Consider the following 27744-nt stretch of genomic DNA (forward strand, 5'->3'; position numbering starts at 1 on the left):
GAACTACTCAATTCCCGGTGAGCACTGGGGGTTCTCTTCGTTTTACGGCACACCAACATGAGGGGTACGGGGACCCAGAGATCTGCTTTCCCAGGTGTGTTGTTCAGCAAGCCTGAAGCTCCTAGGAAAGTCTTCACGGCGCCACCATTGGCCACACCCCATACTCCCTCTCCACTCTCTCCAAAACCAAGTAAAAAATCATATGTCTTTAGACTTGAAGGCATAGTTCACCATTACCAAAAACTGCCTATGCATTTATGTACTGTACCTAATGAAGCTTCACATGAACACTCAGAAAGCTGCTAAGGACATTGCTAAGAGTTACTGTTCATCATCACAAGAGCAAGCTTTTTAATCGGATTCAAACCCCCTTACAGCTCACATGAGCGCTCTCTACTTTGATGCAGTAGCTCTGAGTGCAGAGTGACAGGTTAGCAGAATCCAATACTAGCAGATAGTAATGAGTAATCGTTAAACAAAGGTTTGTCAATACAGTCCTTGCATAGAGGATTTCCCCTGGAGCCCATCAAGAACATATTACTGGATCCACATATTATGTTAGCCTAGTTCTAGCTCTGATTTCAAATCTACCTTAGGCTAGGTTCACATCTGTGCAGATGGTTTCTGCTGCCACAACCACACGCGCAGAAAAACACGCCACATGTGTGCAGACACCATTAATCCTAATGGCATGCCATAAGCACTGGAAAGCGCACCTGCACTGGGAACCGCACTGCACTTGTGGTTCCCGTGTGGGTTGCAGTTTCTGAAATGGTGCAGGGAACTTTTCAAATAAATAGGCTGCCATGCCCACGCAAAACATGGCTCGCAGAGCAGCATAGGTGTGAATCTAGTCTTACTGGTGAAATAATGATATGTATTGGCTCCTTATACTGCCTTGATCTGACCAAGGAGACTACAATAGTGGGACAAAGGGCCCTAACATATTGCAGACACTTTTAATTAAAAAGAGATTCTAACAGTTTAGCAGAAGAAAACAGGATCATTATTCCTTCTACCTGTTGGCAGTTCACCTGTTTACATTGTCATTGGAGAATCTATTGTGGGATTAGAGCACTAAAATGTAGTTCATTGAGTCTTCCTGTCAGTGTGTGTGACTGCCTGCCCATACGAGGTACAAGCAGACAGCTTACAGAGTGCAAAAACCCTGCATTGCAATGCTTTGCATGCTCGTAGTAAAAATAAATAAATAAATGCACATTGTTTTTCCTGCAAAAAGATGTGCATTTATTTTTTATTTTTTTCAAAGGTAAACTTATCCTGTAGAACTACACTGGTGACTGTCCACGTGTTTCTAAGCTGTCCAGGACACGCCTCCTGATTGGCCGAGACACAGTAGGGGCACCATTGGCTCCCGCGCCTGTCAAAGTTATTCAGCCAATCAGGGGAGAGAGGGGCGGGCCAGGTCGGGGCTCCGTGTCTGAATAGATACACTGAGCTCTGGCTCTGCTCTGGTGCTGCCATAGAGAGCTTCTGGCTGAGGGGGGCACGCGATAGGAGGGAGGGGCCAAGAGCAGCAAAAAGGGACCACTGCAGAGAGGAGTAAGTATAACATGTTTGTTTTTGTTTTTTTAACGAGCCTTTACAATCACTTTAATGTATTTCACGTTTATTTATTGACATTTTTTGGCACTGCCGATTGGGCTTGTTCCTTTTCTTTATAGTAAGAAGTGTCTTTTTTGTAGGCATTATTGGTTAGCCAGTACTAATTAGTATTATGGATTCTATGTAGCCATGTATACTGAAGCTTCCTTTTGACCATTATTATGTGGTTTAATTTTTATTCTTTTTTCTTTCTCGCATAATAAGTAAATAGGCAAGCATGAGAGAATTTATTTTAATTAGCTAAATTCATTAGAGAACTTATGCAAAACTTCCAGGTCAGGCCTAATAAAGGAGGGCCTCTAGTATCCACAAAACAATGCAGCACAGGGCCTCCACCTGAAAGTGTACACACATGGCTCCCAGTCACAGAAGCTACATTTTGTAGATTTGACTGTGCCCTCTCCAATTCAGTGTTCTGTCCAAAAATTTTGAATACTGTCCGCCCCGTACTGCGCAGGCGCAACGCTTGCGCAGTACGGAGCACAAGAAGATTCAGAAAATCTCCGAAGATGAACGGCGCCTGCGCCATGAGTCCAGGTGCAAGCCCCACCATCCAAGTGGACATAGGGCTGCACATAGTTAGAGGGCCCCTCGCAAGCCCGCTTCGCTCTCCATGCTTCGGGCATGGCCTCGCTTCGCTCGGCTCTTTTATATTCTAACCTGGACTCCGTTCATCTTCGGATATTTTCGGAATCTGCTTGTCATGTGTACTGTGCATGCGCAGTACACAGCGGACACTATCCGATGGGGGACAGTATTTGACAGGACACCGGCAAATGAAACAGCATGGGGTAGAGCTTCAAACAATAACAAATTGGAATTGGCCTTGCCCTTGAGTGTAACTGATAAGGCTAGTGCTGGCTAAGCAATGTGGGTAGCAAACCACCAGGGGCCCCTGCAGCACAGGGTTATCCTCCTCACAATGCCTAGGTCTCCTTTCTGGACACATACATGCTGGTTAGCATACATTCCAATTGGTACACACCCTCAAATGGCTGGACCTACCCCCCACCAGACTCACCCCCTAACCTGTCATGGTCTTACCATAGAGGGACTGGTGTTTGGCTTCAGGGAAGTTGCCACTTTGGCTGGGTTCTCCCATCATGGGAGGGAGAGGGAGCGGTCAGGCCTCAAGAAAATGGCAGTCACACAACATCCTCTCTCAGGAAGTGAAAGGAAGCTCCAAATAATTTCACTGTCAGTGCACCTCCAAGGTCTAATGGAAGTGACGTCTATCCCATTCAACCTGCAAACTGGAGGGGCCCTGGTAGGCTTGAGCACCTCCACCCATGCTGCCTGGGGTTTACTATGGAGCCCCTGTAAATGGCACCTCACCTGCCCACTGGAGCTCCCCAGACAGATCTCCTCAAGCCTGCGCAAGCTCCTGCGAGAAAGGTAGGGGGTAAGGAGAACTAAGGATTGCAAATCAGAGAAGGAGGATGTAGCATAAAGTGACCTGCAAACATCCTCCCCTACCCTAATCCCCCACTCACTAGGCGCATTCCCAGTCACCTCCTAGGAATGGAAGGATAATCAAAAAATATCAAACAGGAGTTGCTGTGAGTGTGTGGGAAGGTGCAGCGTGATGCAAACGGGCAAACACACAAGTGCAGTAACAAAAATATATTGTAACAGAAGTACAGCAATACAAAACATACCCAGTGGGAGGGCAACCCAAACAGGGACACTCACAAGTTGCATCAGCAAAGGGGCAGTAGAGTGGTGGACCAGAGTTGCCAACAGAGTCTGTCTTGAGAAGTGGAATGCAGCCTGGCTGGTCTGCACCCAAACGGAAGGATGGCATGTCCCTTCACTTTCCCTACTCCTCTGGAATGATTCCCTGATGCTAAACACTGTCCCTGACAGATGGGTGACCTGTCCCTATGCTAAGCACAGTCCCTGTCAGACGGGTGACCTATTCCTACTCTAGTCATTAAACTTCATTAGGTGATCTGATCCACCTCCTCTGTCTAAAACTTGTGTTTTATATGAATACAGTGCTTCCGAAACTTAATGAAGTATACATTACACCCACTTCTCTATAGAGTTGGATGCTTAGATATCCCTGACCCAAACCTGGGTCAAACCTGGGAGCCAGGGTCTTAAATACATTCTGCCTGATGCAAGATGCCCATCAAAGTCACATGGGAGGCCAGCATCCAGGCTAGGTTCCTCTCGACTTCCTCCTCCACCTGCCTTGCCGCTGCAGACAAGCACCACCTTCAGTTGATAAAATAGAATTGCCCACATGTGCCTGCAGTAGTGCAGGAAACACAAAAACTGAAGGGCGGGGAGATTTTGATGTGTTACTAAACCCACAACAGTAAAATCAGTCTGTATTGTATATGCATTAAAGTATGCTTGTTATACTCTCTGTGGAGCCTAGGGGTTAATCTTGTGCATTGTGAAAAAATGCTGTTAGATTCTGTCTTCTCTGACCCTCCCATTCTACCAATGTCCCCAATACATCTCCTGATAGGACAGCAAGTACCGTAATTTAAGCAGGTCTATGGTCAAAATGAAAAATAATACATTCATTTCAACATTGTATTTCATTTATTTCTAGCCTGAACATTCTTGAAGTTTGTAAAATTACTTTGTGAAGATCCTCACACATTTACTTTTCTGAATTCTGTGACACATAATCACCATGTCCTGTGAGTAGGCATTGATGTGTCACACAATTCACAGAACCTGCTGTCTGAGCTACAGAAGTGCTGATTGGAGGAGTTTCAGGAGGTAGAATCTGTTACATGCCTGACGAGGCTTATGATGCGATCACTGAATAAAGTTTTGGACCCGTTCTGGAGATCCTAGATGTGTAATACTTTCTGCTTTGAATGTCTTCACTTCCCAGCCAGTGGTCACTGCAGCACCTACTTAATTTACAGTCACTTTTCAGGAATGTGTGTGTTGGGAATATTGTGCTTTGCATTCATGTTGAAACTTATAAACAACTGAAATCTGTTATACTCCCTCATACTTTGAATGAGGCGTTAAGCTTGGATTCCCTCCCAGATTCCATTCATGAGGCCATTGTAGTGCTGTCTGAAAAGGGTAAAGATCCTCCTGTTCTGGACTCATACCGTCCCATCTTGTTAATGACAGACAGTAAAATTTTAGCCAAGGTTCTGACCCTGCGGTTGAATAGTCACTACATTCATATATCTGGATTAAACCAGTTTTATGCATCTTAAGTTGACGGGACACAATGTTCGGCGTGATCAATATCCAAATCCCTATAGATAGCAACAGAGCCCTTCAGACACTAGATATTACAAAGGCCTTCATTCAGTGGGCATATTTCTGGGCAATTCTTTCAAAGTTTGGAATTGGCCCTATTTTCTTCACTGGGTCCAACTTCTCTATGCCAAGCCTAGGGCCAGAATCAAAACTAGCCCATCTCCTTCCTTTGCTTTGTACAGAGGAACAAGACATGGCTGCCGTCCATCCCCATTGCTATATGTGATGGCTATTGAACAGCTCGCAGTCTGGCTTAGACAAGACACTGTTGTTCTAGGATTTAAAATGTGATTGCTGGAAAGAAAGTGGTACTGTATGACAAGGACACCTTCCTATTTCTAGGCAATACTAAATCATTGTAAACCAGGTCATGAATCTCCTAACCAAATTTGGGTTCTACTTTGGCATCACTGTCAACTGGGAGAAATCCGTTCTTCCTCTTGACCCACTTCTAGACAAACCAGAAGGCTCCCTCTTGCACCTTAAAATGCTCCATCAGATTACTTAACTGGATATTCCCATTACCCCAGCCATTAAGCAATATATTGGCCTTAACCTACCGCTCCTGCTACATACATTTAGATTAAAGTGCTACGCATGATGCAAGTTCCGATGTTGGTTGTAGGTAGAATAAACTGCATAACAATGATCTGGATGCCCCAATATCTGTAATTTCGCCATAACTACCCTGTTTCGATCCCAGCCAAGTTCCCTGCAAAATTTTAAAGGGGGTTTTCAAGATCTAGATTGGTTTTCAAATTTTTTTACAAATAAATATATGAAAAGTGGCGTGCATTTTTATTCAGCCCTCTTTACTCCGATATCCCTAACTAAAATCTAGTGGAACCAATTGCCTTCAGAAGTCACTTAATTAGTAAATAGAATCCACCTGTGTGTAATTTAATCTCAGTATACAGTGGTGTGAAAAAGTGTTTGCCCCCTTCCTCATTTCCTGTTCCTTTGCATGTTTGTCACACTTAAGTGTTTCGGAACATCAAACCAATTTAAACAATAGTCAAGGACAACACAAGTAAACACAAAATGCAATTTGTAAATGAAGGTGTTTATTATTAAAGGTGAAAAAAAATCCAAACCATCATGGCCCTGTGTGAAAAAGTGATTGCCCCCCTTGTTAAAACATACTATAACTGTGGTTGTCCACACCTGAGTTCAATTTCTCTAGCCACACCCAGGCCTGATTATTGCCACACCTGTTCACAATCAATGCATCACTTAAATAGGAGCTGCTTGACACAGTAAGGTCCACCAGAAGATCCTTAAAAGCTACACATCATGCCGAGACCCAAAGAAATTCAGGAACAATTGAGAAAGAAAGTAATTGAGATCTATCAGTCTGGAAAGGGTTATAAAGCCATTTCCAAAGCTTTGGGAATCCAGCGAACCACAGTGAGAGCCATTATCCACAAATGGCGAAGACATGGAACAGTGGTGAACCTTCCCAGGAGTGGCCGGCCGCCCAAAATTACCCCAAAAGCGCAGCGACGACTCATCCAAGAGGTCACAAAAGACCCCACAACAACGTCCAAGGAACTGCAGGCCTCACTTGCCTCAGTTAAGGTCAGCGTTCATGCCTCCACCATCAGGAAAAGACTGGGCAAAAATGGCCTGCATGGCAGAGTTCCAAGGAGAAAACCACTGCTGAGCAAAAAGAACATCAAAGCTCGTCTTAATTTCTCCACAACACATCTTGATGATCCCCAAGACTTTTGGGACAACATTCTGTGGACCGATGAGACAAAAGTCGAACTCTTTGGAAGGTGTGTGTCCAAGTATATCTGGCGTAGAAGGAACACTGCATTTCATAAAAAGAACATTATACCAACAGTAAAATATGGTGGTGGTAGTGTGATGGTCTGGGGCTGTTTTGCTGCTTCAGGAGCTGGAAGACTTGCCGTGATAAAAGGAACTATGAATTCTGCTGTCTACCAAGAGATCCTGAAGGAGAATGTCCGACCATCTTTTCGTGTACTCAAGCTGAAACGAACTTGGGTTCTGCAGCAGGACAATGATCCTAAACACACCAGCAAGTCCACCACCGAATGGCTGAAGAAAAACAAAATGAAGACTTTGGAGTGGCCTAGACCAAGTCCTGACCTGAATCCTATTGAGATGTTGTGGTATGACCTTAAAAAGGCCGTTCATGCTCGAAAACCCCTTTAATGTAACTGAATTAGGACAATTCTGCAAAGATGAGTGGGCCAAAATTCCTCCAGGACGCTGTAAAAGCCTCATTGCACGTTATCGCAAACACTTGGTTGCAGTTGTTGCTGCTAAGGGTGGCCCAACCAGTTATTAGGTTTAGGGGGCAATCACTTTTTCACACAGGGCCATGATGGTTTGGATTTTTTTTCACCTTTAATAATAAACACCTTCATTTACAAATTGCATTTTGTGTTTACTTGTGTTGTCCTTGACTATTGTTTAAATTGGTTTGATGTTCCGAAACACTTAAGTGTGACAAACATGCAAAGGAACAGGAAATGAGAAAGGGGGCAAACACTTTTTCACACCACTGTACATAAAGCTGTTCTGCGAGGCCCTCAGAGGTTTGTTAGAGAACCTTAGTGAACCAACAGCAATATGAAGGCCATGAAACACATCAGACGGGTCAAGGATAAAGTTGTGGAGAAGTTTAAAGCAGGGTTAGGTTATAAAAAACAACAAAAAACAGTTAGATTTACCGGTAAAGGTATTTCTACAAGTCTTTCAGGACAGCACCTGGAGAGAGCGCAGCTCCACCCACTTTTCCCAGGGAACACTGCAGATTACTTTAAAGACCGATCACTTCCACCATGGCCTCAGTTGTTCATAGAGTACCTCCAGCCATGCTGAAATTAGATAGGCAGAACATAGCAATAACACTACATTTTTAAAATACGACTTAGGGCGGGTCATCGGCACTGTCCTGAAAGACTCGTAGAAATACCGTTACCTGTAAGTCTAACTATGGTTTTCTCCCATCGTCTTTAAGGACAGCACCTGGATATAATGAGAGAGTATTTACTCTAGGGTGGGACCACCGTCTGCAGAACCTTACAGCCAAACGATTGTTCCGATGCTGATAACAGGTCCAACCTGTAGTGGCGGGTGAAGGTGGAGAAACTGGTCCACGTAGCCGCTTTACAGATCCGATTAGGAGAGGCCCCTGCTCTTTCCACCCATGACGTTGCTACTGCACGAGTGGAATGGGCGACTACCCCTGTGGGAGGCTCTACTCCGGATACTCTATAGGCTTCCCTAATAGCCATTTGCAGCCACCTAGTTATAGTGTTTTTGGAAGCAGTATAGCCCCTACATGGTCCTGAGAACAGGACGAAGAGAGAGTTCAACCTCCTGAATTCTCTTGTGACCTCTAGATAGTGTAATAAACATCTTTTCACATCTAGGCTATGGGAAGACCTTTCTTTAGAGCTTGATGGTGAAGGACAAAAGGTAGGGAGAATTATTTCCCGTGTCCTTTGAAAGGCTGTTGAGACTTTTGGCAGAAAACCCGGGTCAGGTTTTAGCACTACCCGGTCTGGAAATATGTAACAGAAAGGCTCTACTATAGATACTATAGATAGGGCTTGCAGCTCGCTTACCCATCTAGCTGATGTAACTGCCATTAAGAGAATTAGCTTAAGTGACCATAATTTGATCGTTGCTTCCTCTGGGGGTTCAAAAGGTTCTCCGGTCAATGCCTGTAAAACCAGTGACAAGTCCCATTTCATAAAAAAAAAAAAAACTTAAAAAAGGTATTGGCCTAGCTCTGGTCAATGCCTTAAAAAAATCGAATAAGCGGTTCGTGAGAGAACTGTCTCTCAAGAAAAAACGATAAATTGGCCACCTGGGCCTTCAGGGTACTGGCCGCCAACCCCAGCTCCAGACCCTCATGGAGAAATTCTAGAACCGAAAGTATCTCCTGGGGAGGAAATGCTTTCGATAAGCACCAGGAGTTAAAACGTTTCCACGTTTCAAAATAAATTGCTCTAGTAGTCTTTTTTTCGACTCCCTAAAAGTGTTGAGATCAGTTTATCGGATAAACCCTTTGTTTTTAGGATCTGCTCCTCAGTAACCACCCTGTCAGACACAGTTGCTCGATATTTGGATGCTGAAGAGGTCCCTGGGTTAGGAGATCTCTCCGAAGAGGAAGAACCCAGTGGGGTCCCACTGCCATCCTCTGTACGGTTGTAAACCACGCCCTTTTGGGCCAGAAAGGAGCCACTAGAATCATATTCGTGGTCTTCCTTTGTAATGTCTTCAGAACCAAAGGGATCATCTGAAAAGCAGGGAAGGCTTGGCACAAGTGGAAGTTCCACGGTTGTGCTAGTATATACAGGCCCCTTGATTGGCCTTGTCTGTTAAAATAAAAGAAGGCCTTCACCTTTGTGTTGTTCTGGGATGCGAACAGATCTGAGGAAATCCCCATTTTTCTGTTAGTTCTTGGAAAACCTTGGGGTTCAGACTCCACTCTGATTCCAGAATCTTTTCCCTGCTCAGGAAGTCTGCTACTAGATTCAGGTCACCTTTTAGGTGTACCGCTGTTAGGTTGTTTTCTGCCCAGGACAGAATCTGATTGGCCAAAGATAGCAGCACCCTGCTTCTTGTGCCACCCGGTCTTGTTATATAAGATACAGCTGTGGCGTGGTCTGATAAGACCTGGATATGGTACTTTGCTTTTTGAAGGCCTATAGTCCCAACAGGATAGCCCTTAGTTCCCTCCAATTGGAGGATCTCCTGACCTTCTTGTCTGTCCAGTTCCCCTGAGCCATCTGTCCCTCCAGGTGGGCACCCCACCCCCAGGAGTTTGCTTCCGTTGTCAACCTCCTGTCTACCGGGAAACACCAAAGCAGACCCCTGTCTAGGCTTGAGTGATTCCTCCACCACCACAGCTTCCTCTGAACTTAAAGGGGCATCCTGAACAGCTTCTCCAGGGACTCTCTATAGGACCAATTTCTCAATATTGCCTGTTGGAGATCCTTTGCATGGAGGCGCGCCCATTGTACTGCCGAAATGGATGCAGTGAGGAGATTGTGTGTGGGTGCATGTATACCAGGGGTGTCCAAACTTTTTTCAAAGAGGGCCAGATTTGATGAAGTGAACATGCACGAGGGCCGACCATTTTGCCTGACATTCTTTGAACCATTAAAAATCGGTCTAAGTGTGTTCGTTCGAACACTAATACACGGCCCAACAAGAATTCTCTTGCCTTTGTGGCTGTGTGTGTTGAAGAGATGAGCTCGGGCGTGTTATTTGAATATACCGTATTTATTGGCGAATAAGAGGGAAGTTTCAGGAAAAAAAAAAACTTAACATTTTAAATAAAAAACTCTGAAGCAAAATAAGGGTCAGTGCCCATCTGCGCTCCCACCATTGCCAGGAATGCAGCCACCATTGCCAGGAATGCAGCCACCATTAGCCAGGAATGCAGCCACCATTAGCCAGGAATGCAGCCACCATTAGCCAGGAATGCAGCCACCATTAGCCAGGAATGCAGCCACCATTAGCCAGGAATGCAGCCACCATTAGCCAGGAATGCAGCCACCATTAGCCAGGATTTCAGCCACCATTAGCCAGGATTTCAGCCACCATTAGCCAGGATTTCAGCCACCATTAGCCAGGAATGCAGCCACCATTAGCCAGGAATGCAGCCACCATTAGCCAGGAATGCAGCCACCATTAGCCAGGATTTCACTCACTATTGCCAGGAATGCAGCCACCATTGCCAGGATTTCACTCACTATTGCCAGGAATGCAGCCACCATTGCCAGGATTTCACTCACTATTAGCCAGGAATGCAGCCACCATTGCCAGGATTTCACATACTATTGCCAGGAATGCAGCCACCATTGCCAGGATTTCACATACTATTGCCAGGAATGCAGCCACCATTGCCAGGATTTCACTCACTATTAGCCAGGAATGCAGCCACCATTGCCAGGATTTCACTCACTATTGTCAGGAATGCAGCCACCATTGCCAGGATTTCACTTACTATTGCCAGGAATGCACCCACCATTGCCAGGATTTCACATACTATTGCCAGGAATGCACTCACCATTGCCAGGATTTCACTTACTATTGCCAGGAATGCACCCACCATTGCCAGGATTTCACATACTATTGCCAGGAATGCACCCACCATTGCCAGGATTTCACATACTATTGCCAGGAATGCAGCCACCATTGCCAGGATTTCACATACTATTGCCAGGAATGCAGCCACCACTAGCCAGGATTTCACTTACTATTGCCAGGAATGCAGCCACCATTAGCCAGGATTTCACATACTATTGCCAGAAATGCACCCACCATTGCCAGGATTTCACTTACTATTGCCAGGAATGCAGCCACCATTGCCAGGATTTCACATACTATTGCCAGGAATGCACCCACCATTGCCAGGATTTCACATACTATTGCCAGGAATGCAGCCACCATTGCCAGGATTTCACTCACTATTGCCAGGAATGCAGCCACCATTGCCAGGATTTCACCTACTATTGCCAGAAATGCACCCACCATTGCCAGGATTTCACTTACTATTACCAGGAATGCAGCCACCATTGCCAGGATTTCACTCACTATTAGCCAGGAATGTACTTACCATTGCCATCAGTGCAGCCTTGGAGGGGACATGGAGGGGGCTGGACGAGCGCCAAAGAGCAGGAGAATCTACTGTTTTCACAGCGGCCTCTTTAAGAGAAAGTCCCGCCTCCTTTGATGGACAGAACAGTCGTCCAATGGCGGAGACGGGACTTCCTATTACAGAGGCTGCAGTGTAAACAGGAAATACTCCTGTGTGCACAGCGCTCGTACAGCCTCCTATCTCCAATGCAGCCAGACTATATATCTTTTGTGGCCCCGGCGCTGGGAGATCGTCGGGGGCCACAAAAGATATATATGTTTAGATTACCAGGCGGGCCATTCAAAACCGGACCGTGGGCCGCGATTGGCCCGCGGGCCGGACTTTGGACATGCCTGATGTATACAATTATCCCTACTATAATGTAGGTTTTCAAGACCTGATGCTCAACTCCACTCGCATCAAAGGTGTGATGTCTTCCCTTTATGCTAAAGTATTATGTACAGTTTGCAGGGACTTCCTGCTTAGATGCAGAAGTAGATGGGAAAAGGATATAGGGAAGCTGTCTAATGAACTTTGTCTCCCTCTCATAGGTTGACGCAATTTTTCACCAGGCCTATAGAACCTCAGCCTTTCTGTATGCTATTAGTTATAGAGACTCTCCAGAATAGATTAAATGAATGGCTTCATTAGGCGATCTGATCCACCTCCTCTGGCACTGTTCAAAACTTGTGTTTTATTGGAATACAATGCTTCTTAAACTTAATGAATTCTATGGTACACCCACTTCTCTATATATTTGGATGCTTAGACACCCCTGACCTTGATGCCTTCCCCACAACCGCAGTGTAAACTTCATTGTGTGCAGCACAGAGAGTTATCATGCGTAGATGGGTCGCTACTGTTCCCCCTACAAAACAAGGCAAAATCTCTGAACTTAATAAGCTGACAGACAATCTGGAGCTGCTGGCATGAGGCTAGGGATAGTTTTAGACTAACCTTCTGTAGCCAGGAATGTACACACAGAGAAGTGTCTATGGTCTTTCCAGGGCTAGGCATCTATGAGATGTATTCTGTTACTCCTATTTTATTTGACATGCCAACTGCATATGTACATGCTTACTTTTCATGTGTCGACCATCTCATAGTGTTCAACACCTTGTTTTATTATGGTGCTGCTGTGATGTAATGCTTGATTAAATATTTATCATTACCTATGTACAGTAACTGTTTTTTTTTTTTAGCTCAAGTATTCCAAAGAGCAGAAAATAAGCCCTTGTACACACGGTCAGAGATTCCGACAACCAAATCCGTCAGATTTTGTCCGAAACTGTTGCATACACACGGTCGGACAAAGTTGTCGGAAAATCCAACGTGATGACGTTATTTCGTTACGACGGGACTACATTCACGCTAGTAGCCAATAGCTTTGGTGTAGGAATTTGATCTGAGCATGCGTGGCACTTTGTCCGATCGCAATTCTCTACACATGATCGGAGTATTTCCGATCGGAGCATTTTGTCAGAAAATTTTACCAACAAGTTGGAAAACTTGGTCCGTCGGATACTCCAACGGAAACAGTCCAATGTAGATCACACACAGTCGGAATATCCGACTAAACGGTCCGATCAGATACATTCCGTCGGAATCTCCGACCGTGTGTACAAGGGCTAAGATCTGATCTAAAAAAAATAAAAAAAAAATAAAATAAAAATAAAAACATTCAAAGCAAACTTATCCATCCATCTGTGCCTCCATGCTTTTTTTGCTGAAAAAACATTTTGAAAAGCACCCCCTGTCATTTCTGCCCATGGCCATCTTGAGTAAGGGCAGATGAATCATAAAGCATCTACTTCCTGGAATCCATCTGCTCATAGCTCAGGCATGCAGAAGTTTAAAACAAGTAAATATGATATACTTTCCTATCTACTTAGTAATGTTAGCAGCATAACAATTAAAAATAGTACAATTTACATTGAAAGAGTAAAGTTTCGCTTTAAGCAGAAAACAGAAAGCAGTCTGCCTCCAATAATCTAGCAATATACTTTTTTTTTTTTTAAATAACCATGTTGTGACAAAGGGTGGCGCATATGTAAAAGGGATTCAACATCCAGGTGTACCTGTCTAAGTGCATCTTTCCCACGGACTTCTATACATTCCATAGCAAGTTTTTTTTTGTGCTCTGAATCTGTTTTCCCCCTTTTAGTCAGACACCGGATTTTTTTCAAGATTTGCAATCCCTCCTGTGGTTAAAACAGACACTCTTTTGCTGGTTCAGTTCATACGACAGTTACTTAGCTATAGCCAGTTTTTTTTTTGTGTTTGTTTTTTTTAAATCTGCTGCAGTTTATGCTCACTTTAAGCACCACAACAAAACTAATGTCAAAGAAAAGGTGTCCATGTCCAAAAACTTTTTAATTTGTTTTTATCATACAAACTAAAAATTACAGGCTATAGATGTATTATTTTAACAAACGTATTCTTTTTTGTTACATTTTGTAAAGAAATCATACTGCTTGTGCTAGAATCTTGTAAATGTAGAACACGTCAAAAACTTGAGTGAGAGCATCCTCAAAAGGAGGGCTTGGTGCCGGATTTAGAAGAGTTCTGGACCCAGGGTTTTTTCTGGCCCTGCGGCTTGCCCCTGGCTCTTGCCAGGGGCAAGCTGGAGGAACTGCCTTGATGCTGAAATACCTGAGGAAGTCCCCGAGGTTTTCGTCCAGAAATCTTTTTGGATATATTTATCCAGATCATCACCAAACAAACATTCTGCATGGAATGAGAACCCTGCCAATAACTTCTTAGCCCACGTACACACGGTTGGAGATTTTGCTAACCAAATCCGTTGGATCTTGCCCGTCGGATTTAGTCCGACGGATTGTGTCTGAAACTGTTGCATACACACGGTCAGGCCAAGTTGGCGAAAAATCCGATCTTTCAGAACGTGATGACGTAATTTCGTTACGATGGGACTACATTCAGGCTAGTAGCCAATAGCTTTGATGTAGGAATTTGATCTGAGCATGTGTGGCACTTGGTCCGATGAAAATGCTCTACACATGATCGGATTAGGTCCGTCCGGCCAAGATGGTCAGGAAATCTTTCCAACCTGTTGGAAAATTGGGTCGGACGGAGATTCGGACGGAATCAGTCCGATGCATACCACACACAGTCGGATTATCTGACGACACGGTCCGATAAGACTCATTCCGACAGATTCTCCGACCGTGTGGGTCACAGGGAAGCTCGGCTGACCAGTTCTTAAGCCACACAAGTCTGTGCATGTGTACAGACAGCAGAGCCAAAAAAGAAACCTGCTGTGTAGAATCCTTTAAGGCATCTACAGCAAAGCCCAGTGCTCCAGGAATATCTGCTCTGTTTTCAGCAAGATCATCCTCCTACTTAGGACTGTCAGGCCGTCTGACCTGATCCTTTAAGGACTGGCAGACTCAAATTGCTGCGACAGCTGGCTGAATAGTTGAACTGGCCATAGAAAAGGAAGCCTTTAACCACTTTCAGACCGGACCATTTCGCTGGCTTAAGACCAGACCACTTTTTGCGATTTGGCACTGCGTAGATTTAACTGACAATTGCGTGGTCGTGCAACGTGGCTCCCAAACAAAACTGACGTCCTTTTTTTCCACAAATAGAGCTTTGTTTTGGTGGTATTTGATCACCTTTGCGTTTTTTATTTTTTGCGATACAAACAAAAATAGAGCGACAATTTTGAAAAAAAAAAAAAAAAAAAAAAAGCATTATTTTTAACTTTTTGTTATAATAAATATCCCCCAAAATATATAAAAAAACATTTTTTTCCCCCTCAGTTTAGGCCGATACGTATTCTTCTACATTTTTTTTTTTACCAAAAATAACACACAATAAGCGATTGATTGGTTTGCGCAAAAGTTATAGCGTTTACAAAATAGGGGATAGTTTTATGGCATTTTTAATAATTTTTTTTTACTAGTAATGGCGGCGATCAGCAATTTTTATTGTGATTGCGACATTATGCCGGACACATCAGACATTTTTGACACATTTTTGGGACCATTGTCATTTATACAGTAATCACTGCTATAAAAATGCAGTGATTCCTGTGTAAATGACACTGGCAGTGAAGGGGTTAACCACTGGGTGGCAGTGTAGGGGTTAAATGTTCCTAGAGGCGTGTTACTAACTGTGGGGGGCTGGGCTTTGTTTTAGTGAACAATGATCTCTGCTCCAATCACATGGAGCAGAGATCAGCGTCACTTGTTGCTAGGCAGAACGGGGAGATGCTGTTTACAATGGCATCTCCTCATTCAGCCTCCCCGTGAGACGATTGCGGGTATGCCTGCGGCGATCAAATCCGCGGGACCCGTGACTGGGCACGCTCACGATGGCAGGGCGGCATTTAAAACTGGACGTACCTGTACGCTAATATGCCTGTCTGTGCCATTCTGCCGATGTACATCGGCATGCGCCGGTCGGGAAGCGGTTAATAATGACTCCAGTTTGTCAACAGGGTTTTTCAAGCCCTGTGCGTTATCCACTGGAAACATTTTTGTTAAAGGAAAAGAATGCGGCAATTACGGCTGGCATGCTTCATTTCTTAACAAACTTTTCTTCCATGGGATATAAAAGGTAAAACCTCTTTGGAGGAACGAAAATGTTGTCAGGATGTTCCCAGTTGGTATACACCACTTGTTCCAACAGTGGATGCAAGGAGAAAGCCTGTGCAGCCTGAGGAGGCTTCAGGGACCTTAAATAGCACGGGAGGCTCAGAAAACTTTGCAGAAGGTAACTTATAGGCAGAACGAACCATCTTGATCAAAACTTGACATCTTCCGGCCCAGATTCCTCAGAAGCAGACACATCTGCCGGGCCATCTCCTAAGTCCTTAGCATCTAGCTCTTCCCCTTCCTCGACCCATTCCTGCTCCAGATTAGGAGGCTCAGGGGAGGGGGATCTGTCACACTTCTTGCCACCCTGCGGAAAGGAGGCAATTATGCCAGCAATCCTGTGCTCTAACCCGGCTAGGGCTGAGGACAGTTCATCCTTGGTGATAAATGATGAAGCAGCAGCATTGACTGTAGGCACAATACCAGACAGCGCAGCGGCTCAGATTGCCCGGAAGCCTCTGGTCTCTCAGGGGATACATTAGTAGGGCTATGACTGGGCTCCTCAGGAGCTACTGACAACACAGGTGCACCTTTCCTTGTAGTGTTAACCCCGCTCCTTTTTTTGAAGACATTGCAAGCCACAAAAAAAAAGAAAAAAGGGGGAGTACCTGCGTTTAGCATTTTACCCCAGAAGGGCTCACCAAGCCCCTATGCACCAATCTTGCTAAGCACTTTAGCCTGCCAACCAACACACTTGGTGACTCACGTGACCCGGGTAAGGAGGAATGAGATGCTATATAAATGAATGATACAGAGCCTACTCTGTGTGCCACAGCTGTCCCCTGAAAGTGCCGCATGTCAGCCATTTACTGTTTAAAGAAGATGGCTGTGCACAGGGATGCTATGCGCATGTCATGTCATGCTCGGTCACGTAAGACACACATGGTTGTGTAAGAATTATTCCTCATTGCGCCACCCTAGAGCTATGGCACATCCGCGGCTCGGTGTACACACAACATCGTGTGTGCCATGGCCGCCCAGTAGCCACTAACGATCATGCACTCTGGCAAACGCATGCGCTCCATGGCAAAACAAGCTACACAATGGTGCACCTCTGTGCGCGGACTCTCCATAAGGTAAAACAGTAAAAGACAACAGGAAAAAGGTACTCCAATTCAAACACCAGCAGCTAGCCCAAACTTCCCCCTGCTGTGACCGCTATACAGGTGTCCAGCCTTAGCTAGAGTAACAGATTGTTACACACATAGAGCAATCCACAATAAGCAAATAACGGGGGGGATTTCACTTACCCATTCAGGCGCGGGGCAACCTTAGAAACTAAGAGCCCATTCTTCACCCATCACGGCGGGTTCCTGTCACTTGAGGACCTTCAAGGACTAAATACCCTTTTCATGTTTTAGGGTCCACTCCCTTGGACCTGCATAGCACCCTGCAGGAATGCCTTAGCTCTGTGGTGACCAGGATTCCACTACGCATGGTCCAGCGCTCGGAGGTCGCATTACAGGGAAAACCTTGCAGGATCGTTGAGTCTTCTTTGCGAGGCTCATGTACCATTTATCTTAGCATATAAACTTGTTTCAAATGGATCTGATCGGTCAATCCCTTGATTCATTTTAGAACCGTGCTGGGACATCAAGACCTGGAGCTCGAGAGAGCTCAAATAAATGTGCCCATCCACCTTGCAGGGGAGAAACTGAAGTGCTTCATGTATGGAAGGGGTTATATAGGGGATTGCTTCCTGTCTAAAGACCTTTGGTCTACCAGTGTCCATTCAGCTGAAGATGAAGTATAACCCAGTAGGTAATGAATATTAGCCTAAATGTGTCCCATGATGTATTATAAATAAATGAATGATTTATAAGGCAAATACTAGTTTTGAAATTCAACACTGACTGAGCAAAACACAGGGAATAAATACATAGAGAGTTATTTTTTCCTACTAGAAACACAGATTTAATTATTCACAGTGTAGGTAATGCATGTGGACGCATTATGTTTTTTCCATGGTCACAGGCACAGTACAGTTCCACATGTCACAGATTTGGGAGACCCTCTGTCCAGAGGAGGGACAGAGGGAACCCTGGGTGTGTCTGTACTACAATGTTACAGATGATGTCAGTACTTGCAACACTGGCTGAGAGCTGCAATGTACTCTGGCTATCCAGACCTCCCTCCCTTTTCCACTCTCTCCTCCTCCCCTCTTTCTTTTGCCTTCCTAAATGGATAGGGCTTCTCCTGGATGTACACAGTTCACAAGGGTCCAAAAGGACTGTATCAAATCCTGTGTAGCTTTCTCCCCCACCACTCTAGAGTGTGCCTCTCTTCATCTGTCAGTCTGCTGTACTGCAACAGGAGGAGAGCAGATTGTTAAACGCCTGGCTGGCTGTGCAAAATCCTGCAAGATCCTTCTCTCTCTAAATGCCCTGCTAAGCAAGCAAAGTAGGAAATCTCCAAAGAAGAAACAAGCTACTCAACCTTCTCGCTCACTGGATGCTCTTTCATTCGACTTCATCTTGCCTAGAAAAACTGTACAAACTCACTTCTAACTAACTAATATCCAATGGATTTTCTCTACATGTATGGAATTGCTACTTGCTTTTTTACATCATTCTGTTGGCTGGCTGTGGATTCATTTATTGCAAAAGGTATGGCTTTGCTTAGTACTGCTACTTGGTGTATTTAAACCTTTCATTTCAAGTACACCAGTTCATAGGTTAAGTAGCAAATATGTTATCTACACATATAGTAAAGCAAAAGCATACTTACTCTTTGATACAGAAAGTCTTATCAAATACCAAAGTGTGATGATATAGATAAATATATTATATATATATATATATATATATATATATATATATATATATATATATATATATATATTTCCTAGTTGTATGCAATGCCATTTTTTTTGTACTTCTGAATGTCTTATTTCTTTTTTAACCAAAATGATTTATCTGGCACACAGCTTGCTAGGTGGGAAACATTAAACTTCATTACACTGACACAGCTTAATAATTCTCTCTGACAGTAGAAGCGAGTGCACAGTGTTCAGTTAACAACCGGCATTAATGTTTCAGGCATAGAGCTCTGAGTTTAAACATGAACATTCCTAAAACAGCCATACTTGCATATTAGGTTAATACAGTTTAATACACATTTTAGAGATGGAAATATGTTGAACTTTTTTTTTTTATTATTTATGTTAAGCTCTAAAACTATTAGCATCATAATAGTGCACATCAAGTATGTGTAAATGATCACACATATTGGTAGGGAATTATAACTTGTAAACAAGGTCACGCCACATTGGATGTCCACATCATGTATGCAGTGTTACTTTGTGCATTAATTCATAGGTGTGTTTGTGTTGACAGGTGTCAATAACCTTGCTCCATCAAGATGGGGCTACAATGAAGGCTTCACTCGCCCCCCCTGGTGGGGAAAGTGTAATGAATATGCAGCTGGAAAAGCTGTAAAATGTTTCTTACAGCTCTGATGAAGGTCAATACTTAACAGTATGGAGATATTTTGTGTGAATGTTCTCAGCCACTGTTTTGCTTCAAAATACCTATTAAATTTTTTGACAAAAAAAAAAAAAAAAGAGCAAGATGTCCTTGAGTGCATGAAAGCTGAAGTACTTTTTACATGAGTTGGGCTACAGCCAAACTATTAAGATGTTTCTGTTACCAATTTTAGAAAACACTTAGCACAAAAGTCATATTTTCTGTGTTCATAGCATGTATCAAATGTATGCAAATTTTGTAAAACCTTATGAAGCTCTTGTTTGTTTCCAATAGAGCACCTGTCTGGAAAGCTTAGTGAATATGGTGTGATAGTACCATTCAGTACAGATCATTTGGGACGATATCTTTCCCACGTGGTATCAACAACAGGAAGTAGAAGAGGTGGGCTGACCTTAAAGCACCCTGGGCAGAGGGTGGCCCGAAGTATCCCCGATCCCAAAAGGACTCTGTCAGATGATAGTTCCTTGTATTTCAATGTTACCGTCTTTGGTAAACAGCTGCATCTTCATCTGAAACCCAAAAGACATTTAGTTTCACATGAGGCTATCATAGAGTGGCAGGAGGATTTCCAAGAGATTTCTCAAGATTACATTCATGCGGGTTGTGTATATACTGGAGACATTACAGATATGCCTGGAGCAACTGTGGCAATTAGCAATTGCGATGGACTGGTGAGTCAAGAAAAAAAAAAAAAGTGTACATTTTCTATAACTATTCTATAAAAATGTATTGCAGGGCACCAAATGCAACTATTTATGAACAAGTTAAATGGTTTAATATCTACAAGAATATACATAATGGTTAATTCCACAATCGGCAACATGTTATGTAAGATAGTGGTCATTATTTTAGCAAAGGACTATAATTTCCAGCTTTTATTGTATCAGACATTGTGGCAAATAATGATCATTATGGCTAAGTGAATGAAGTCTAAAGTCGTTTGAAGAAAAAGATAAAAATTGACCACTGTTACTAAAAATATTGTAATCTGGCAACTGTACACAGTTACCACAAGCCGCAATGGTATTCAATGTGAAACTTATTTTTTTGTACACATTTACATGCAGTCCAATGTGGAACACCCTATAACATTACTAGGGTACTTGCAATTGCAGCAACAGGTTTTTTTCAAATGTAATTTCTAAAAGAGCCATACGAAAGAAGAAACATTTTAAAATCACCACTGGCAGGAATATAGTTTGTCCCAACACCTGCTACAGTCACTACTACTCAATAACTTGGCTTCCATGTAAATGTGGTGGCAAATAACCTGCAACTTTAAAAAAAAGAAATTTAGTGAAGCTTATTAAAAATGTTAACCATATACAGTTATCAGAACCCAATATTTCCTCCGTAATGGTCCTTTAAATACTGAACACTGTTGAGCTGGAAATTCCATCCCATTCTAACTACCGTCCTCACAAGATTTGTACCTGAATTCTTTAAGAACAAAGATGGGTGGCCTATTTTAATAATATTCCTATACAGTCAACATTTCAGGTTGAAAACAATAATCCTATGTGATGAGAACTATGTTTCACAGCAGACTAAAAAAAAAAAAAAAAAAAATACTAGCTAACCTTATGCCAAAAATATACTTTGTCATTTCAGTGTGAGGTTATTTCTAGCACTGGAAGAGTTATGTGTACTTGACATGAACCATGTGTAACTATTACTTCTTCAAGACCACTTCTGAAAATAGAACCACAATGTACTTGAACAAGATTGGTTTATATATGTATCATTACTATCCCAAAAAAAGTTGGGACACTGTGTAAAATCTACATAACAGAATGCTATGATTTGGCACTCTCAAAAACCCATAGTTTATAAACAATAGAAAACATCAATGTTTAAATAAAGAAAATGTACCATTTTAAGAAAAAAAATTGATCTTGAAGTTCATGGCAGCAACACAGTTTTAAAAAGTTGGGCCAGTGCTATGTTTACCATGTTGTAGCATCCCCTCTTTTAACAACACTCTGTAAATGTCTTGGAACTGAGGAGACCAGTTGCTGGTGTTTTGGGATAGGAATGTTGTACCATTCTTCCCTGATATAGGATTCTAACTGCTCAACAATCCTGGGTTTTCTTTGTCAAAGTTTTCAGTTTAAGATGTGCCTAATATTTTCAGTTGGTGAAAAGTCTGAACTGCAGGTAGGTCAGTTAAAGTGGATGTATACCCCCACATTTTTTTTTAATGAAGACTTCTACCTAGTAGAGTAGAGGTTGTTAAGTCATCTGTGCCCAGTCTTGCAATTCTCATGTCTTTTTTACTGAGATAAAGAGATGCGCTCCTTCTGCTGTGCACACACTTTCCCTCACTCTACAGGTGTGAGGTTCTTCCTCACGATGCTGCCTGGTTAAGGGGAGTGTAGAAGTGGGCGGGGAGTCTTATGACATCATATAGACCCGCTCACCGATTCCTGAATTTCGCGGGACTACAAATGCAGAAGAAGGAGGTTACAATTCAAAAGTAGAGATACATGCAGGAGGCATGTATATACATATCAATCACTAGTATGCTATTAGTTTATAAATGATGAGCGTGGGTTTACATCCACTTTAAGCACCCAGACTCTTCTACTATAAAGCCATACTGTTGTCATAGATGCAGCATGCGGTTTAGCATTTTCCTGCTGAAATATGCAAGGCCTTCCGTGCATATAAAATAGACATCATCTGGAGAGGAGCATATGCTGCTCTGAAACCTGGATATATCTTTCATCATTGACAGTGACTTTCCAGATGTGCAAGGTGTGCATTCCATATGCTAGAATTCATCCCCATACCATCAGAGTTGCAGGATTGTGAACTGAGCGCCAATAACAAGCTGGAAGGTCCCTCTTCTCCTTTGTCCTCTTCACTAAGTGCCCATGGTTGCAAAAAATAATGTCAAATTTTGATTTGTCTGATTTAAAAAAAACTGTTTTTCACTTTGCAACAGACCATTTTAAATGAGCTTTGGCCCAGAGAAGACAGCAGTGTTTCTGGATTACATTCGGATATGGCTTCTTCTTTGCAAGATAGATCTTTACCTTGCATTTGAGCCCATGCAGCGATGTCCATAACAGAATCAAGCCTGTTTTTAATGCAGGGCTGTCTGAGGGCCGTAGATCATGGGCATCCAATATTGCGTTTTGGCCTTGCCGCTGGAATTTCTCCAGATTCTCTGAATCTTTTTATGATATTATGTACTGTAGATGATTATATAAAGTATTTGCAAATTTACGATGAGGAACAGTATTCTGATATTGTTTGACAATTTTTTCAGACACAGATTTTCACAGATTAGTAAACCTCTGCCCATCTTTACTTCTTAGACACACCGTCTCTCTAAGATGCTATTTTTATACCCAGTCATGTTACTGACCTGTTGCAAATTAACCAAATTAGTTGCAAACTGTTCTTCCAGCTCTTTGTTGTCCTGCCCCAACTTTATTGAGAAGAGTTGCTGCCATCAATTTAAAAAAACGTTTTTTTTTTTCTTTAAATGGTACATTTTCTCAGTTTAAACACTTGATGTGTTTTCTATTGCAAATAAAATATGGGTTTATGAGATTTAATACAGCACCCCAACTTTTTCGGAATTGCGGTAGCAATGATACATATAAAAACGGAATTTGTTCAAATATATTGTGGTTCTATTTTCAGAAGTGGTCTTAAAGAGGTAGTAGTTACACATGGTGCATGTCAAGTAATGTACACATAACTCTTTTGCAATTGGGGTTGCATATATAGTTTGTAAACAAACCCATGTAGAGAAGATGTGTAGCTAATAAAAATGAAACCTGTTCCTCTGGTTGTTTGGTAGGAATCTAATCTGAATTTATTTATAACAAAATACTTATTATGTTTGTCTTTTGTGAGTAGTAGGCTATCATTTGGTAAAGTTTTATATGTAAATTAGCCATGTGTTATTTTTCTTTTGAATGAACTCCAGCTTCTGAGGAATTTTGGATGACTAATTCTTCACTCATTTACTCACACCTCAACATGCACATGTGTTCAGAATTACACATGAATCAGTGAAGAAATCTAACCAATGAAATCTTTAACATGGATTTTCTACATCATATATAGCATAACATTCTCCCATTAACATTATTTACCTTTGTTACTGAAAGATACTATACATAAACCTTTCAAATATATGTTTAAAGAATACTATAATATTTCCCCATTTTGAGTTCAGTAGAGAATGGTTAAAAACCCTGTCAATTTGTATTTATTTATTTTTGCCATCTGTGTCCCACTCAAGAAATTCCCTTCCTTACAGGCAAAAAAGAAAGCAAAAGGAATTTTCTGTGTCCCCAGTAGTGGAAATTTTCACTATTCCTGTTAAAAAAGTTTATTCTCCCTAGCGAGGACACAATCATTAATAAAAATTTGACAGGTTCTAACACTTCACCATTCTATACAAAAGGCAAAAAATAAAAGTTTCCACTGCATCAACTATTATGGCAGCAGCAGCAGCAGCACGGACATGTAAACAAACTCCTGGCAGAGAGTTTAAAGTGGAAGTCCACACTAACATTTACATTCTCCCCTGCAGTCATTAATGTGATCTAAGTTCAGCCTTACGTCTCAAAATGAAAAAAAAAACATTGCAGACATCACATGTGATTTGCACTGCAGTGTGGTGCAAATCACATGCGATTTTGGACATTGCATATATGTGAACCAGCCCTAAATGTACATTAGTTTATGCATCATTACATGTGTTTTTTTACATTTGATGTTTCTACCAGAGTCTCACTGTACTGTCAAAGGTGTAAATTCAATTACAATTGTCAGTTCAGTTGTGATCTACCTACCTAACTTCACAGCAGTGTATAGTGTAGTGGTCCCTTCCTTTACAACAGTACTGACCTACCCAATTCCTAAACTGACCTACTGTACCTGATTCCTACATTGGCCACTACACTGCAGTATATTGTGCAGTGGGGTGTGTAGTGGACAACGTATAGTGTAATGGTCAGTGTGCACAATGACCACTACACTGCACACTGACCACTACACACCCCTCTGGCCACTACACTGCCCACTGAGCACTATAAACTGACCACTACACTATACACTACACACCCCACTGACCACTACACTGCACACTGACCATATGTATGACGTGTCCTATGATGTCATGTCTCTGCAGTCACACACACGTGTTGTAGGACATCTTCTCCTCCTCCCTCCATACTGTACACACAGCCCGGCTCTCCTTCTCACCTTCAGCAGGTCCAGCGGGTGTGTGCAGCAGGCCACCTTGCAGGAGGTCAGGCCTCCAAAGTACTAGTACTACCAGTACCACCGCACCGAGACACCCTCCGCTCAGCCATCTCCTCCCGGCTCTTCTTCTCCCCCCGGAGGGCGTGCTGCACAGTCCAAGGGCCAGGGGCAGAGCCGGCCTGTGCCCGGGAGAACGAGAAGAGCTGGGGCCTATCAGGTTGCAGCGCGAGACGAGGCCCCGTCCAGCCAGCGCTGCCAAAACAACTAGATGCGGCCGCCTTAAAGTGGCGACGGGGAGGTGTGGTGGGCCCGGGGGGGGGGGGGGGGTGAGGAGGGACTGTACGTGCTGGAAGTGGGTGACCCCCTGGTATGCCCCTGCCATCACATGACCTCGATTCTACTTCCTTCTGAGACTAAAATCAGCCAGTGGGTGTGGTTATCGAAAGCTAGTGACATCACTTCCTGGGAGGGACATGTTCCTGTCTAGCCAGTGGGCGTATACAGGGTTGGAGGAGTTGAAAGGTTGTGTAAAGTTGGATCAAAGTTGCACAAAGTTGCATCAAAGTCACACTGTAAAGGCACACTCTAGCCTTAGGCTACATTTCCAATAGTTTGACTCAAAAGCTGTGCAATTTAGAATACGACGAGTGCAGCTTTAAACCAACTTTATACTCTCTGGCTCAAAGTTGCATCAAAGTAGTGCAGGCACCTATTTAAAGTCACCGATTTTCAAAGTCGCATATACAGTATGGGAATGTTTGCCTTTGAATTCAATGGGCTGTGATTTGTCATGCAACTTTATGTGTCCAATGTAACATGACAAGTCGCACTAGTGGAAACTGAGCTTTAAACTCAGTCACATGTAGCTCCCTCAGCTGGGTGTGCGCCACACCATGCACACAGTGCCACACCACGCACACAGTGCCCATCACAGAGCCACACCACGCACACAGTGCCCATCACAGAGCCACACCATGCACACAGTGCCATGCAGAAACAGAAAATCTGCAGCATGTTGCTTTGTCATTTAAGAGGGGCTCTCTCTCTCACACTCTCTCTCAGAGGGGGTGGGGGTGGGACTCTCTTGGCCATCAGCTATACAGAAAATTAATAATGTCAAAGATAAAGATATTTTACATATAATTAATAGAACATTCTTCCTTTTTTGACTGGATTTCCATTTTAATTTATTTTTTTACTTCTGGCTGCCAACTATATGATTGAAAATGTGCTACTTTGACTCCAACCACAATGTGTCCTTAAGTTTGTCTCTCCTGTGTGCTCAGGATGTCAATGGCATATGCCAGGAGGGAGAGAGACAGAGATCAGTGAACATTCATTTGCTGATCTCCCCTATTAAGAATCCAGCAGCACTTCATCCAACCTCCATGCGGCCACATTTTTAAAAAGGTGCATGCTCCTTTTTCTTGCAGGAACTGCAGGCACAGCATTCAAATGTGAGTCGCATGGCCCACAATAGTGTGAACTTATTCTAATGGTTTTAAAAGCATTACTATGGACAACTTTGAGAACTGTTTTTTTGTTGTTTTTGTTTTGTTTTTTTTAGCCGTTTTCCAGGCAAAAGCAATTTTGAGGCTTGACATATTTGGGATCCACTTACTTGACACATCCTCATCTTTTATTTTTTCCAAAAATTGGGGACTACTTTGCGTTTGTGTGCACTAAAATTAATTTGAGTATTTTTTTTTTCAGAAAATCTTGACTTGCTGATCCTGATTGTGCCTTTACTACCTAGTGAAACATAGATCTGGAACAAGCATGCTCCGGATATTAATCCATGCCTTTACGCTGGGTTCACACATATGCAAATTGGATGCGGCTTTCCCCCCACCCAATTCGCATGACAGGTGAGTGTGATGGACTCTCAATGGAGCCAATTCACACAGGTCCAGGGCGGCCGCAGTCCATATATAAAAAAAGGGTCCTGTGCATCTTTGGGTCCAATTCAGGTGTGATTTCAGGTAAAAATTCGGACCCGATTCGCACCTGAACCAGTGAACAGGGACACGCTGGTCCACAGGCACGAACCGCGGCCGCATATGCGTGAACCCAGCCTTAAAGTTTGCAAAAAGAAATGTAGCAATTGCCATTTCCACATTTCACTTTTTAGATACATATTGTAAAAATTACAGGCAATTCTCCCTCCTTAGAAGACTGTCCCGTAATAATGTGAGCCTTTGTAATGTGGTCACACAATAGTCAGATACTAGACAACACAGCCATCTTTTTATCTGCTACTTTTTAGTCAGTTTTGATAAGAACAGTTGCAGAGGGTTATTTTGACAAAGAGGTACTAACACTGGACCAAATGTACTGCTGTGAATAGCACAGAATAGGATTATTTATTTTAAAGAGAACAAATTTTTTCAGCAATATCTGTTCAGCAGGAATCGAGTGGACTATGTACAGTATTTTCATAGGACAAGTAACCAGTATTATCTGTGGATCTACATGCAGTTGGTCTTTTCACATTTACTGAATTACCATGTCTTGTTCTTCTCTCTCTCTCTCTCTCTCTCTCTCTCTCTCTCTCTCTCTCTCTGGATGAGACTATATTAGTAGAGGCAGAGCTTTTCTTCATGTCAGAGCTGCCCCGATCCCCTCCCCCCCAACTATTGAACGGATGGCTAAATCCAGCAGCAGTAGGAGAGGTTCAAAAAAGCATATTTCTACAAAATTCATTAAGTGGCAGGAAGATGCTTGTCCTCAGGCACAGCTTTTTCTCCAGCCAGAACAGTAAACAGCACAGTAGTGACATCAGCTAATCTCATGCCAAATCTTGTGATACTAGCACCCATAGAATCAGTGCCTTAAATCTTATACTGCAAATGTGCAAACGACACTCAAGGAATTCCAAAGAAAAATAGAAAAAAGTCACTTTTGTCAAATTTTA

At 42.9% G+C, this 27744-nt stretch overlaps 1 protein-coding gene across 3 annotated transcripts in view; it reads left to right on the top strand.

Moving 5' to 3' along the window:
• Positions 1-18252: 18252 nt before the first annotated feature.
• The window catches only part of ADAMTS14 (ADAM metallopeptidase with thrombospondin type 1 motif 14), a 308575-nt gene continuing 299083 nt past the window's right edge, over positions 18253-27744 (top strand). Inside the window, exons 1-2 of one of the 3 annotated variants that reach the window (XM_077454435.1) lie at positions 18253-18722; positions 19875-20272. In XM_077454435.1, the coding sequence (XP_077310561.1) occupies positions 18638-18722; positions 19875-20272 (483 nt within the window). In that variant the 5' untranslated portion in view covers positions 18253-18637. Of the gene's footprint in view, positions 18723-19874; positions 20273-27744 lie in introns of those variants that run through there. The other 2 variants (XM_077454434.1, XM_077454436.1) reach the window with 2 other exon arrangements.

The sequence above is a fragment of the Lithobates pipiens genome, unplaced genomic scaffold (genome assembly GCF_037356315.1).
Source record: "Lithobates pipiens isolate NorthernLeopardFrog02 unplaced genomic scaffold, aLitPip1_a1.2 Scaffold_25, whole genome shotgun sequence".
NCBI lineage: Eukaryota > Metazoa > Chordata > Amphibia > Anura > Ranidae > Lithobates > Lithobates pipiens.